General features: G+C 36.3%; 1 protein-coding gene across 1 annotated transcript; it reads right to left on the bottom strand.

Annotated features, from left to right (window-relative positions):
- Positions 1–275: 275 nt before the first annotated feature.
- On the bottom strand, positions 276–13,750 carry EIF2S1 (eukaryotic translation initiation factor 2 subunit alpha; the record flags this gene model as incomplete). Its single annotated transcript, XM_084241324.1, has 7 exons — positions 276–401; positions 1,479–1,622; positions 2,311–2,408; positions 3,395–3,501; positions 7,024–7,175; positions 9,009–9,088; positions 13,510–13,750. The coding sequence occupies 7 exons, from the start codon at positions 13,748–13,750 to the stop codon at positions 276–278; spliced, it is 948 nt and encodes a 315-aa protein (XP_084097450.1).
- Between the last annotated feature and the right edge of the window lie 1,590 nt (positions 13,751–15,340).

Raw genomic sequence — 15,340 nt, 5'->3', positions numbered from 1 at the left:
AGAAATGGGAATCACAAGCCCAATTTTATGACTTTTAAATATTTGTCTCTAGTAAAATCAAGCCACTCCCTCAAAAAGTGCTCAATGTGTTGGAGCTAATGTGTGAAAACAGCTGGCATTCAGGAGGGCATTTGGTCTGTTGGAACATTTAAATACTTGGAAATAAAAAATATTCAGCTTTGAAGTTTTCAATACTGGAAAACTTTCAAGTCTAGGGTTTACAGCAAGAAGGGCTGTTTTGTATTCCTTAAACTGGACTCTTGTTTTCCACAAAGTTAATCTTCAGCTTTGGCTTCCATTTCTTCTGCATCATCATCTCCATCCACTTCTGCATTCTCTCTCTCAAGCCTTTCCAGCTGCCTTGCAAGTTCAGTCTCATCTGTGTCTGTGACCACTTTGGGCTGTGGAAGCAGAGGCATAATTTCAAAGCAAAGTAGTTAAACAGTACACAAATGCAAAGTCAATTACTATTACTGCCTACTATTTTTCTCTTAAACACTTTGCTTTCTGACAACTTTGCTGTACATGTTCACTTTTGAGTGATGACACATCACTAATCAATTTCTTAACAAAAGAAATGTACAAGAATAAAAAAATAGAAAAAAGAAATGTGCATACTGCATACATCAAAATAGAATACTATTTTCTGTTATTTTTACAAACTCAAAATGAAAATAATCTCGGTGATTGCATCCTCTGAACCCACAAAACGATGTCCTGTAAAATTGCATCTTTTGGGTTCAGAATAAATTACTATTCCTTTCCACAGAAGGAATAATTATATGTATGTAATATTAGTATATGAGGAAAATACAGGAGATGACTTGTTTCTAAATCCTGAGATCAAATTTTAAGCATTCCACATTAAGTTCTCACAATAGCTATTCACTCATTTTCATTGTCTATTTTTTCCCTCCTGGCAGTAGGGCTGGGGAAGAGAAACCTAACACCGTAAGTTTTCATAGTCCTGAATACCCATTGTACAAAACAGTTTTTATTTACTGAAAAAAAGTCCTTTTAGGAACCCACTGAGACAGTGGTTACTTTATGCTTATCAGGGTCATGATCTTCAATGTATCTTTAAAACTAAAAGGCAATGATTATGATTTTAGAATATAAATCATTTAAATGATTTAATTTCTTAAAAATTTTAGAACAAGGAGGGTCCCCCTGGTGGCGCAGCGGTTGAGCACTGGGTTGCGAAGCTGCCCGCAGCTTCTGCAGCACTGGTTTGATCTCCGGCTGCTTCCCAGCCACCGGAGGAGGGTCCCACATGGCGTGCAGACCTCTCCTGCCGCCCGCTGCTCCCCTCAGCAGTGTATTTCAGTCCTTCTGCCTGCTCTGCTCCCCGCTCTGGCTCTGGTGAATTCTCTCACCCTCCCACGCTTCTGAATGTACCCAGTGCTTGTATAAATAAATAGATAAATCTTAAAAAAAAAAAAAAATTTAGAACAAGGCATAAATAGTATTAATCTCACCTCCATTTGCACATTGAAGACACCCCTCTTTTCCTCAATCTTTTCTTTGATAACAGCCATAGCCTGATTGAGGACAGAGAGGCCTTCTGTTCTCTCCAGGGTTGTTGTAGTCATCACATACCGAGGAGGAGCTATTAGATTAATCTATGGAAGAAAGACAAAAATTTAATTATGAATGTACCTACAGAACACCTAACTATTGGGATGTCTGAGAATTGCTTTGTTAATCTGCTGCCTTAACAAATCACCCCAAAACTCAATAGGACAGGAATCTGGAGTGGCTTGTTAATGAAACAAAAGCTAAATGATAAGTAATTTAACCCTGTAGTATAAACAATGCACTGCAATACCAAGTATGAAGAATTATGACTTCTGGGTGTCTGGTGGCTGAACTAATCCTAGACATCATCAGCATAACAGATAACCTGTCACTAAACAAACAAAAATTCCTATTTGGTCCTAAACTGATAAAAGAAATTCTTCTAAGAGATTCTGAACAACCATCACCCAGTTAATTTTACTACTAACAAATAATTCAGACCAAACCACCTAAAAGTTGTGTGAATATGAGAGAATACTTTCAAGACTCTATGAGCATTATGGGCACACATAATCCTTTTTACTGTAAAGGAGTCTTCTAAATACCAACAGCCACCCCACCCCACCCCATGACAACAGCAGTAGCTACAACAAAAAGTCTAGGCATAAGTTGTAAATATACCCTAGAAATATTACAACTTTTCATAATATTTGCTAAGAAATAAAATCATAAAAAACATCTGACTTGGCTTAGAGGGCTGTGCAGCAGCAAGGGAGAAAACCGATGACTCACTTTGATGGGCATAGTTTCTGTAGAACAATTCAAACCTGCTCTCAGGGCTTCTTTCACAGCATCAATGCCTTCATAACCATAACAAGCCACTTCAATATCTGAAATTATAAAAATTCAAAATTTTACACCAAAAATTTCTCAAAAAAAGTTTGCTTTACAGAACCTTCACAGAACACTTACATATAAATAAGTGCACATGTATAAGGGTGTTAATTTGTAGTTTTTTTTTAATATTAAAAACTGGCTCAACCTAAATGTTCTTTTAAGAGGGCAGTGGTTACTGTTAAGATTTATCAGTGTATGTAGTACTACCTAGCCATTAAAAAGAATGAGAAGGTTCCTGTGCTCTGCATGAAAGGGCAGCTATGATACACCAAGTAGAAAACGATAGTCAGAAAAAACTTACATAGTATGATTCCATTATTGTAAAAATAAAAAATTAAATCCAAATATACACCGCATAATTCCTAAATAGCATATGTGTATAGGAAAAATGTCTTAAAAGAATACATTACAAACAATGAGGGCCTCCCTGGTGGCGCAAGCACTATGAAGCTATCCACAGCCTCTGCAGCAAGAGTTTGATACCTGGCCAGCCAGGGAGCCACCCACATGGCACAGCAGACCTCTCCTGTCTTGTCCGCTGCTCCCCTCAGCAGTGTACTTCAGTCAATCTGCCTGTTCTGTTCCCAACTCTGTCTCTGGTGAATCCTCTCACCCCCTGCACCTCTGGCCTGTACCCTGTTCTTGTAAGCATACATAAATAAATCTTTAAAAAAAAAAAACAAACAAACAATAAACAGGCTAAGAATACTTTAAATTTTACACTAAACCAAAATAAACTCCCCTTTGTTTTTTTAAAAAAGGGCTAACTTAAGGTTAGCTGAACACAAATCAGTTTTCATTTGAGTTGATTTAAATACACAATTCAGCAGAAGTAGAAATAATGTTTTTCTGTTATAAAAAATAAGCTTTTAGAAAAATGTACAGATGTTGATGTAGGAACATATTCTTTGGTAAGGCTTATTAACAACTTTTTTGATACATGCAAAATATTTTACACATCATTAAAAAAATCCTTTACCTGCTCGAATTTTGACAGCTTGTGGGGTCAAACGCCTATTAATATTGTTAATGAGTACTTCCCGTTCATCTTCATTCAAATCTAAACTATCCAAAATAGATGGATCTCTGATAAAAAACAAACAAATCCCCAAATCAAAAAACAGCAAAAAAGGTCAGGGTTACTTTATTGATAAATTGCAATTATTAAATATAATACTGCAGAGAATATTTAAGAGTAAGGCTTTAGTATCAGAATTAGAGTTCAAATCTTAGCTCTGCACTTTAATAACAATGTTTTATTGGGTCTTTCTAGATCTGTTTCCAAATTTGTAAAATGAAAGAGAAATGAATCCTGTGAAATATCACAGGATTATGGAATTAAATGAGACAGGAAAAGTGAAAAACTTAGCAGTGTATAACAAATAGGAAACATCCAATTAGCAATCTGTCTAAAGCAAGCAATTTAAAATGTCTCCTAATATATTTGACACCATGTAACCAATGTAACCAGCAGTCCCTGCTTCAAGGCTTATGATTCATCCTGGAAAAAGAACAACATGGGAGAAAAATTTCAAAGATAAGAGTGCATCCCTGCACTTCAGGCAAGTAAAGTACTAGTTCCAATTAGTAGGGCCAGGAAGGACTTCATGGATAAAGTGGTATTTCATCTAACTCTCCTAAGTCCCACAACACAGTTACCAGGGTCTACTGAACAAATGAAAAAAAAAAAAAAAAAAAAATCACTAAAAGAATGGTAGGACTTTAACAAGCAAAAGAATTATTGGAAGAAAGGCAGCGATGATGTATCAAAAAAGGAATGGCACAAGCAAGCATCAGGCTTAAAAAGGATAGATTAAGAAGTACAAGGCAAAAGAATGTGGATGGAGGGAGGGAATTTTCATTCAGCTAATGCTGCCTACAAAACGGCGAGAAGAGAAACCAACAGGAAATGGGCAAATGCAATGAAGAAAGGCTTCATAGAATACGAGGGATCAATAAACTTATGAAAAGCTGCTAATTTTACCAACAACCAGTAGAATGGAAGCTAAAATAAGACACAATTGTACATCCACCAGTTTGGCTTAAGGAAAAAAAAAGATGATGTATACCAAATGTTGGTGAGAATGAAAGGACAAACACTCACTCATACAACTGCTAGAGGGAATATAAATTGTAGAACCAATTTGGAGAATACTTTAGCAAAACTGGGTAAATCTAAAGGTGTATATATCAATGCTATGACCCAACAATTCTATTCCTAGATATATACCTTAGAAACGTGAAAATTTATGAAGACATGTATGTGGATTTTCATTATAGAATTGTTTCAAAAACAGGGGGAAGGGATAGGGGAGATTACCTAAATATCTCTTAATAGGGGAACAGAGAAAGTATATTCTTACAATGATACACTACATAGAAAATAAAGAGTGGTATAATTTATCCCTTTGGGGAAGTCCTGCTTAATTACAGCCTTACAAAAAAGCGAGATATAGAAAGATACGACAATTAATTTTAGACACAAAAACCATTATATAGGTACTTTACACCGTATTACAACCATGAAACAAAATAATGATTCATACTAATTTCAGAATAGTGGTTACCACTGATGTTTGTAGGGAAAAATGGATTGGGAAGGTTAAAATACTGCTTACAGCTACCTCAGAAATTTTATTTCTTAATTAAAAAAATAAAAAATCATGAAGCACATGTAGCAAAATATATATATATATAGCATTAGTTAAACCTGGATGGCCACTACATGATTGATGAAGCAAAAGAAGAATGTCCAAAGAAAAGGGAATAATGCATGTGAAAGTTAACTGGAGAGGGATGCTAGAGGTACCAGGGCCAGATGATGACAGCAAGCCACGTTAAAAAGTATACTGATAGAGGAGTGCAGGACTGAAGTCAGAGAGAACAGAAATACAAAGCAGAGCTTAACGATTAGTTGCACAAAAATCTGGGTGGAGCCAAAATGCCTGGGTTTGAGTCTTGGCTCTACCATCTGCTAGCTGTGTAAAATTGGAAAAATTATTTTATCTTTGTCTCAATTTTCTCACCCATAAGATAATAATAGCACTTATACCACAAATTGCTGTGAGAATTAAATAAAGGTTAGCAATTATTTTCACCTTTCCCATGTGATATTAAAAGAAAGTCACATGGGGGGGCCTGGGACAGGAGTGAGGGAGGCAGGGACAGGTGAATTAGAAGGGATTTGGAGTTGGCTTGTTGTAGGATCTAAAAGAAGCACGTGGCATCCGGCCATTCTGAGGGTTCAGGGGACCAATATCCTTTGGAAGCACAAAGGTTGAGAAAGTAACCTCAGTGACTAGTGAGAATGCTTGAAGAACACTAACATTTAGACAGGAATAGGAGATTAAGAGTTTATTAAAAAAGAGACTCTTAGTACGGAGAACTGAAGGAGTCTGGCTGTTAAAAGAAGACTATGCCATGTTTGCTACACAGTAGAGGGAAAGTTGAGAAGACTTTTTTTTAGTATAAGTGAGAGAAATCAGAGTATATATTTATGCTGATGGTGCAAAACCAACAAAGGGAAAGGCTGAAGACTCGAGAGAGGGAAAAAATGATAGCAAGCAATCCCTGAGCAGTACCTGGGCAAAGGAGGTTGGCTTAATTTAACAGAAAGAAAGATATGAACCCCAGTGTGATAAGTAATGACAAATGAGAGGGAGATAAGTTTGCTGCGATAGAGGAAGAAAGAAGCAATGGCTTCTATTTTCTTTATAAACTAGGAAGCGAGCACACCACCTAAATGAAAGGAGTATCCGAGAAAGAGAGAAACTCCAAAAGAGCTAGTCCCCAAAGAGCTGAGCTGACCAGGAGCAGAGAAGGTCCAGCTGAGGCTGGGGACCATGAATATACAGTGGCACCAACCTGCAAGATTCTGTTTTTTCCTAGCAGCACCCAGAAGACTCTGAGTACAGAGAAGGCAGGAACATGGATCAAGGGCTGGATGTAACAGAAGGAAAAACAGGGCAAAGAGCTCATGATATTGGCAAGAAAGTTGTTCAAAAGATAGATCATGGTATATCTATGCTTAAACAAGAAAAGGCAGGAAAAAATGAAGAGACAGGAAGAAAGTAAAGGTTTGGAATCAGAGCCTGACAGTAATTAAGATGGCACAGAACTAACTGTGGGAGCTGGATTAACAGGAGGCTGTGTTAAAAGAACAGAACGCTGAAGTAAAGGTTATGATACACAGCTCGCAGGGCAAATCCTGATAATAATAAGACCAGGGCAAGCCAACATGGAAAACTGGCTAAAGGGGCATAGACTGAATTCTAAGGAACTGAGGTAGATGAGAAGTTAATTTTAGATGAGATATCTACATTGGCCTGAAGACACCTAGGACAATAACAAAATAGGAAAGAAAAATGTGTAAGGGAGCAGTGTGAGATGAGACCATTTGGTTTATGAAGGCATATAACTATGTTACACAAAATTCTATAGGCTTGGGTATATAGGATTGGCCTTTTATAGTGAAATATTCTAATCTAAATTTGGCAAGCACTTATAACACATGGATATTGTGTGATTAATTGTCAGGCTCTCAGCCCATGTGCTAGACCCAGCAGTTGTGATATCAAGGTAGAAGCAGAGCCAAGAAGGTGTTCTTACGAGACAGCATGCTTAAACGCATCATAGGCACCGTATCCAGGTCTTTTGTACTTGTCATCAAAGACCCAGGCAGTCCTCTGGAACAGGCTTTCCAGCTGCTCATCCTTGGTGTACTCTAACACCTCAGCAACATGACGAAGAATACTATAAACCTACAAACAAAATCCAGAGGTGAACAATTCAAAGGTAAGAGATCTATAAAAACTAGGTGTTTTACATTTCAATAGATAGTATATAAAAAGCAAACTGCTGGTTAGTTTAACTGCAATAATTACTTAACAACAAAAGACTGCCATACCACATACTCTTTCTCCAAAGAGAAGTATCTTATTTCCCATGATAATTTAAATGGACACAACAAAAGTTATAGAAAATAGTATAAATCTAATCTAGTCTAAACCAGATCAAGTCTTGCCTCTGGGATAATTAACCTATCTGAATGTTTCCTTACCTGGACAAGAGAGATACTAGTATCTCTCCTTACTTCAGAAACCTTAAATATATATAAAGAGCATATTCGATAAATGGAAAACATCATACAAATCCCCTTATACAAATGTAAGCTATGACTACTACCTTTCATGAGAGCATGGACCCAAGACTGAGATTTTAGTAATCTTTCTGATCGGTTATCATTGAATCCTATCCAGTCTAACCATGGCTGTCAAGCAATTTTTCTACTCTCCTAAAACCAAAGGGCTTAGAAAGAGAAAGAGTGTAAGGAAGGAGGTTCTTGTGCTAATTACACATGAAATCTGAGGAAAGGTACTAAATTCGGTATTTCATTCTGCCATCTTATTTTGACAATATGATAGGGGAAAGAAACAAGAACAGTGGTTCTCAAATTTGGATCCTCAAACTTGGTGTGACTTGAGATCCTGCATTCTAGTCAGCTGTGTGGTGATGCTAAAACTTGGTCCAGAGACTACATTCTGAGTGGTAAGGTCCTAAGAATTTACTAAAAAGGGATCTTGCTGATGCCTCTGGCCTGTACCCCAGTTCTTGTATAAAAATAAAGCTTTTAAAAAAAATAAGAAAAATAAAAATAAAACAGAGAACCAGCATGTTTGCTTATAAACAAAACAAAACAAAAAAACAAACCACCAAACAAACGAGTAAGCACATTATTAAAATGAAGGGAAAGGCTCGGGTAAATGGTCTGATAGTTTTTAAAAAGATTTTTATTCTTTTTTACTATGGTTAATAAGCAAGATTTTAAAAATCTTTTCTTTATTTGAACAGTTTTCTTGGCATTTTGTGTTGAGGACAGGAATGAATATAATATACATGGCAGAAGAGAGCAAAGGACACAAAAGAGCAAAGAACAGAAACAATGGAAATAGTGCCATTAAGAATCAAGGATCTAGGGAATAAAGGATAATTTAAAAAGGGCAAGAGAACAGAAAAAGAACATGAAGAATGAAGAAACGGTGGTTCTTGCTTCGTTAGTGCTTACTCTGGATAAGTGAGCAGGAAATTTTAGCAAAAAATAGTAATACAAATAACTAACAAACTGGGGGTACGGGTGGTGGGGAAGGATATGAGGGGGAGGGATCTAATAATAGGACTTGACTTACCTTCCTGGATTCACACATTTTTTATATAATCTTTCTCATTCTTAACATATACCTGCTGGTTTTTTCCTGTGATACTTATTCCATATCAGAGTTGAAAGTCAAGAACAATATATTGTCAAATCAGCTGATGTTAGCCATTGTTAATTTAATCAAAAATAGCTTAAACACTAACATCCTGCATGGATTTGTGAACATTAAATAAGCAGTGCTTGAAGGAACTAACAACATGAGATTAAAAACACTGTAATTAAGTCGAAATTAAGTCTTCAAATTATATGACACAAAATTGGAAACAGGAATAAAGAATTACAAAAAACGTAAGTTTTGTTTGTCAGGAATATAACATACTGATTATTATTAAACACATCCACCCAACAGTGGACTAATATGACTCAAAAATCTACTTACAGTTTTGGACTTGGTGAATTTATCTTCACACTTGATTGCTTCCTCTGGAGAAACTCTTCTTTTTGACAAATCAATATAGCCTGTGTAAGAAAATTTTCATAAAAATGAACTGTCCAGGTGCCAGCAAACAACTGTAACAAATTTGGTTGGGATACTTACACTTATTCCCCATTAAAATCCCATAAAAATAGTATCACAGAGAAAGTACAAGATGAGGTTTTGGTTTTCAGAAATGCATCTTTATTATCACGTAACTGTGTATTCTCTATGACCTCCTTGCAGGAATTAGTAATTTTTAATTATCCAAATGAATGTTAGCCAAAACATTCTGTATTTGTTTATTTGGCATCTATTCATCAAAGGGTCAACTGCATTTTATTAATGCAATTGTATTCTCTGATATTTGTGTCCTGGATCATTGGTGACTATTCCCTCCATACTCTCTCCCTTCCCAGACCAGTCTTTTCATAGACAGCTAAGGGCTTACCTGGAGCAGCATTTCATATACTAACTAACCAATCAAGAGCCCACAACTCCAACCATCTCATTAAACTTTCACAACAAGCCAATACTGCCTTTGTCCAAAATCAACCCAGAGCCAGACCAGATAGGCTGGATGCCTCGGGCCTATCAAAACTATTCAACCAAAACAACCCTACATTGCTTACTCCAATCTGCCCTGTGTTTCTTTCTTTCTTTTTTTTAAAGGTTTTTTTTTTTCTTATTTATGCATACAAGAGCTGGGGAATAGGCCAGAGGCCTGGAGGGTGAGAGGATTCACCAGAGACAGAGTGGGGAACAAAACAGGCAGATTACGGAAGTACACTGCTGAGGGGAGCAGTGGGTGAGTCAGGAGAGGGCCTTGTGTTTCTTGTGGAAACCTCAATTAAGGCTCTGGCTTAGGATTTCTCCTTGATCTTTCTGCCTCTTGACCAAAATTGTTATTTCTAGGGGCTCTGAGTGACACAGTATGTCCCCATCTCTTGGGAAACTTAGTAAAAATTTTATTTCACTGACATTGGGCTATCCATGTCATTACTCAGCCAACTCCATATAGTAATACCCCCAAGGTAGATATTGAGACAAGGAGTTATTTGAATTTTAAAGAATTTAAGGGAGAAAAACGGGTTTTTACATTTATCCACATATTTTTCATTTCAGGCCTTAAAAATTCATCTTACTATTTATTATAATGTAGGTCTATTTGGTAATAAAGACTTAGGTTCTCTTTACTTGGAAATACTTTCATTTTTACATTCACTGAATATTTTCTTTAGGCATAGAATTTAGCTTGACAGTTCTTTTCTTTCAGTGCTTTAAAGATGTCATTCAATGCTCTGATCTCTACTATTCCATTAAGAATGCCACAGTAATTTGTACGACTCTTCCTCTTTAATTAATCTGTCATTTCCTCTGGCTACTTTCAAGATTTTCTCATTATCTCTGTCTTTTGTTTGATGTGCTTAGATGTAATCTTAGTAGTATTTATCCTGCTTGAGGTTTGCCAAATTTCTCCAATTTGTGTATTTTTCCAGCAAATACAGGAAACTTTTGGCCACAATTTCTTCTCTTCTTTTGAACAGAGCTTTTCATATTTGATAGGTCATTTTCCTCCTATTATTCAGAATGGCTCATTTCCAGTGAACTATAATCCAAGTTTTAGTGAATCTTCTGTGATCCTCAAACTGCTATTAGTCCATGCAGTGAAATTTTTAGACATTATACTTTTTAGTTCTAGAATTTATATTTAGTTCTTTGTGAGAATTTCTAATTTCCCTACTAAGATTTCACTTTGTTCATTCATTGCAAGCACATGCTCCTAAGATACTTAGACAGTTATAACATCTGTTTTAAAACCCTTATCTGTGGACCTCCCCTTGGTGGCGCAGGAATGAGCGCTGGGCTGCGAAGCTGCCCACAGCCTCTGCAGCGCTGGTTCGATCCCTGGCCCCCAGCGAGGGTCCCACAGGGCGCGCAGACCTTTCCTGTAGCGCCCGCTGCTCCCCTCAGCAGTGTGCTTCGTCAGTCTGCCTGTTCTGCTCCCCGCTCTGGCTCTGGTGCATTCTCTCACCCTTCCGCGCTTCTGACTGTAACCAGTGCTTGCATAAATAAATAAATAAATCTTAAAAAAAAAAAAAAATCCTTATCTGTGAATTCCAATATGAGGGTCATCTTTAGGTCAGTCTCAACAGATTGTCTTTCCTCTTCTGTATGGGTCATGCTTTCCTGTTTTTTTTTTCAAATGTTACCAATTTTGGTTGTATCTTAGACAATGTTAATGATGATGTGACAGACTCTGAGTTCCTTTAAGTTCCTCTTTTTTTTTTTTAAAATTAATTTATTTATTTACACAAGCACTGGGTACAGTCAGAAGCGCGGGAGAGTGAGAGAATTCACAAGTACACTGCTGAGGGGAGCAGCAGGCAGCAGGAGAGGTTTGCGCGCCATGCGGGACCCTCCTCCAGTGGCAGGGGAGCAGCCGGGGATCGAACCAGCGCTGCAGAGGCTGCAGGCAGCTTCGCAACCCAGCACTCAACCGCTGCGCCACCAGGGAGGCCCCCTTTAAGTTCCTCTTAAGGATACTGACGTTTTGGCACAGCAGGCAGTTAACTTGTTTGGGTTTATAACTATAGGTTCTATTTTCCCAGGTGGAAAGCAACTGAAATTTGTTTAGATATTTTACCCTGTTGGCTGTTTACAATCTACCCAGTGATTTGTAGTTCAAGGATCAACCAGACTTGAGTGGAATTTATATGTAAAATTTGGGGCTATTCTTTCTCCAATCCCTGTAACTACTTTCTATAGGCTATGGTTGTCCAGAACTCTCATCTCTGGTTCTCACACTATTTAATTTAGTAGGTTAATTATTAATTCAACTCTAAAATGTTAGCTTCCCTACTTGACTGTCTGTATTCAGACAAAAAAGGTGTAAAACTTATCAGGGAAGTTCCTTTTTTCTAACTATCAATTTGCCTTCAGTTTTGGCCTGCTTTTGGTTGGCCAAAGCCAGAATTTAGAGCAGTTATGATGAAAGGTCTATTAGGACCTACCTTCTACTATCAGAAATGGATCTCCTTTATAGGCTTTTCTGCACTTTGCTTTATTTCCCCCCTTATCAATGAGATCTTTCCATATCAAAATATTTACCTTATTCTGTATAAAACTGCATTGCATGGATGAGTCATGATTTATTTAACCATAGTTTTGATTGCTGTCTGTTTTTAATTAACACTTATAAACAATGCCATGAAAATATTTTTGCATGTATCTATTATACTTTCGTAAGTATAATTACAGTTGGAAATGTATATGATTCCTTCTTACATATATATTTTATATAACAGAAAAAGAAATACAAGGTAGGACAGTGAATAAGGTTAGTCACAGAAATATCAATTAGGTTGGGTGAGGCAATTCAAAAAGATAAATTTAACTGATGTGCCTGGTTTTCAAGTAACAAGGTAACTATATGAAACTAACATCTAAAAAACTATAGTGAAATGACTGAAACAAATATAAGTCTGTTGAAACTCAAACCTACTTAATGTATTACTGCACACTATATTTAGAAAACAATGTGTTCACAAAGGTAAAGATTTACATGGTGTCCAGAAAAAAAGGCATCTAATGATTTAAAAATGAATATTCACTTAGCACTGTCTGAAAGATCCCATAGGAACAGGGAGTCATAAGCATTCTGCTTACCAAAGAGACATTTAATACTGGACTTTGGGTGTTTATACTATATTGCTTTTTCAAAGCTTAATATAAAATAGTTCTAAAATCCACTTATCTTTGGCTCATTTCCATGCTTGTCCAATAAGCTGATTATTTTTAGCTTTAAATCAAGAAAAAAGCACCCAACAAATATAAAAGTACCAGTACTATGGTTTACCTGTCCTAACTTGGGCAACTAGAAGTCCATTATCAAGATGTTAATAACCTCTGAGGATAAAATTCAAGTTATCTGACCAACAAAAACTAGTCCTGGGATGAACAGGCATTCCTTGTTTTTATTAAGCTTCAAAAAAACTAGCTCTGTTTTTAAAACAAATTGAAGGTTTGTGGCAACTCTGTGATTAGGAAGTGTATTAGTGGCATTTTTCCAACAGTATATGCTCACTTTGTTTCTGTCATGTTTAATTAAGCTACTCATATTCTCTTTTTTAGATATAAAGCTATCATAAACGTAAGAGAATACAGTATAGTGTAAATGTAACTTTTTTTATGTCCTGGGAAATAAATTCATGTGACCTGCTTCACTTCATTATCTGCAAAATCTCCAAGGTGTGCTTGTACTAATTAAATCTCTACTAACATAAGGTCTTGCTTAGATAGTGAACTGGAATCCTTTCCAGACAACCTTGTATGGAAAAAAATTTAAGTACCACAGGAGGTGATTTTTTTTCCTTTTCACTGCACTGGACATTTACAAAATACATATTTTAAAATAAACCATTTTAAATCTAAAATTTATATTTTAGGTATCTTTCTCACTTACCTTTTTCTTTGTCCACTCTAATGACAACCACACATTCATTCCTGCCAATTCGGATGAGCTTGTTTATAGAACGGATTCGCCTTCTGGATAACTCACTAAGAAGAATCATGCCTTCGATATTGTTGTATTCCAACAAGCTAACATAAGCCCCCATTTCAGCAATGGACCTGACATTCACCATCACTACATCTTCCACCTCCGGAAACTTGTGTTGATAAAATCTACAACTTAGACCCGGCATTCTGCAATTTAAAGAAAAGAACCAAGTGTTCAGTTATGGTCAAAATAAAGAACTGTCAACTTTCCATACCATGCCACTGAGAGAAGTTATTAGTCTTCTCACCCCTTAAAATTTCTTAAATGGCACCAGAAAACAAATAGATGTTCAGAAACCAAATTTTAATTTTTATTTTGCTCTACAGTTCAATAAGGCTTGTGTGATTCTGACATTAGTTTCAGAGGAGTCATAAAAAATAATCACCATCTATAAAGTACTCTGAGACATAAAGATTAAAGGTACACATCAAGAGTAAACTACTATTTTAAAACCACCACTTTAAGAAATAACAAATGATGGGAAGCATCACTACTATTACAAACCTATCAGCAAAACTAAAGTTACTCTTTTTCCAAGTCAGCTAAGGTTGTATATGCCATCACCCATTCTATACAGGGAAGAATCTGACTACTTAAACTGTAATCAATATATCAAAGAACATACCTTCCATCATGTTACAATCAAAATTACAGTATCACATAACAGGACAAAACTCTATTAATTACTAAAACTAAAATGGACTCTCTCCACTTTTTCACTCTTAAAAATTAATTCATATTTACTACAATTCCTAGTTTTATTCGTTACTCCTAAATAGTCTTCTTTTTTGTTGACTAGGTAGGCCCAATCCAGAATAGCCTTAGAGATCTCCAAATGCTTTATAGTTTGTCTCTTCTAACCTCCAAGCTTTACATTTAAACCTATTCCCTTTGATCCACCCAATCTACTTGCAGCACCACTCCTTTTATGATCCACAAGCCTCAAATCAGACCATAAGAAGTATGTTTTTAAAAGGAAGCTTTCAAACTAAATCATAGTTGATGATTTTCATAACCTTAACCAATTTACTAATGTCAAATCTCAGACAGGCAGTAAAAGGACCTAAAGACCTATGAAAAAATTTGTGGTAAAACATTAAATGGCTTATCTTTTCCTTATTAACTGGAAGTAAAGCTCACATTATTTGTTTTTAGAGAGAAAACATCCATATCCCACTCAGAACAACACAGTTCTGCTGCAGATTGTCTGAGAACTGCTAACTGCACCCACACATACATATCTTCCCAGTGGTATTCCCACCGGGAATATACATCTATGGGGTCTGATATGATCTGGCCACTGCCTTTCCCCCAGTCCTCGAAGAAACTAATGTTGTCATATACTGCTATTACAGGTAACAGTAACAATCTGAACCTATGACGTTTGGATCCAAAAAGTCTGTATTTTAGTCCATCCAGTTTCATTTCCTCTAATATTGTTGATAAATATATTGCAATTAGAAACATCTTAAAAGACATGTATTTTCCATACTAGAACAAATTAGTGCACTGCAAATTATTGTAGTGTTACAGATTATTAAACAGGGCTTTTTTTTTTTTTCCCCTTTTAAGACAACTGTTGTAAGATATCTACATGTAAAGTATTAAACTTGAGTGCTAAAAAAGTTATTTTATTTGGCAGGCAGTAAAAGGACCTAATGACCTATGAAAAAATTTGTGCTCAAATTAGGCAAGTAGCACAACTTTGGGAATAGCTCAAAAGGTGGGCTCCAGT

Source organism: Talpa europaea, assembly GCF_964194135.1.
Source record: "Talpa europaea genome assembly, chromosome: 8".
NCBI lineage: Eukaryota > Metazoa > Chordata > Mammalia > Eulipotyphla > Talpidae > Talpa > Talpa europaea.
This window is presented reverse-complemented; position numbering and strand designations above follow the sequence as displayed.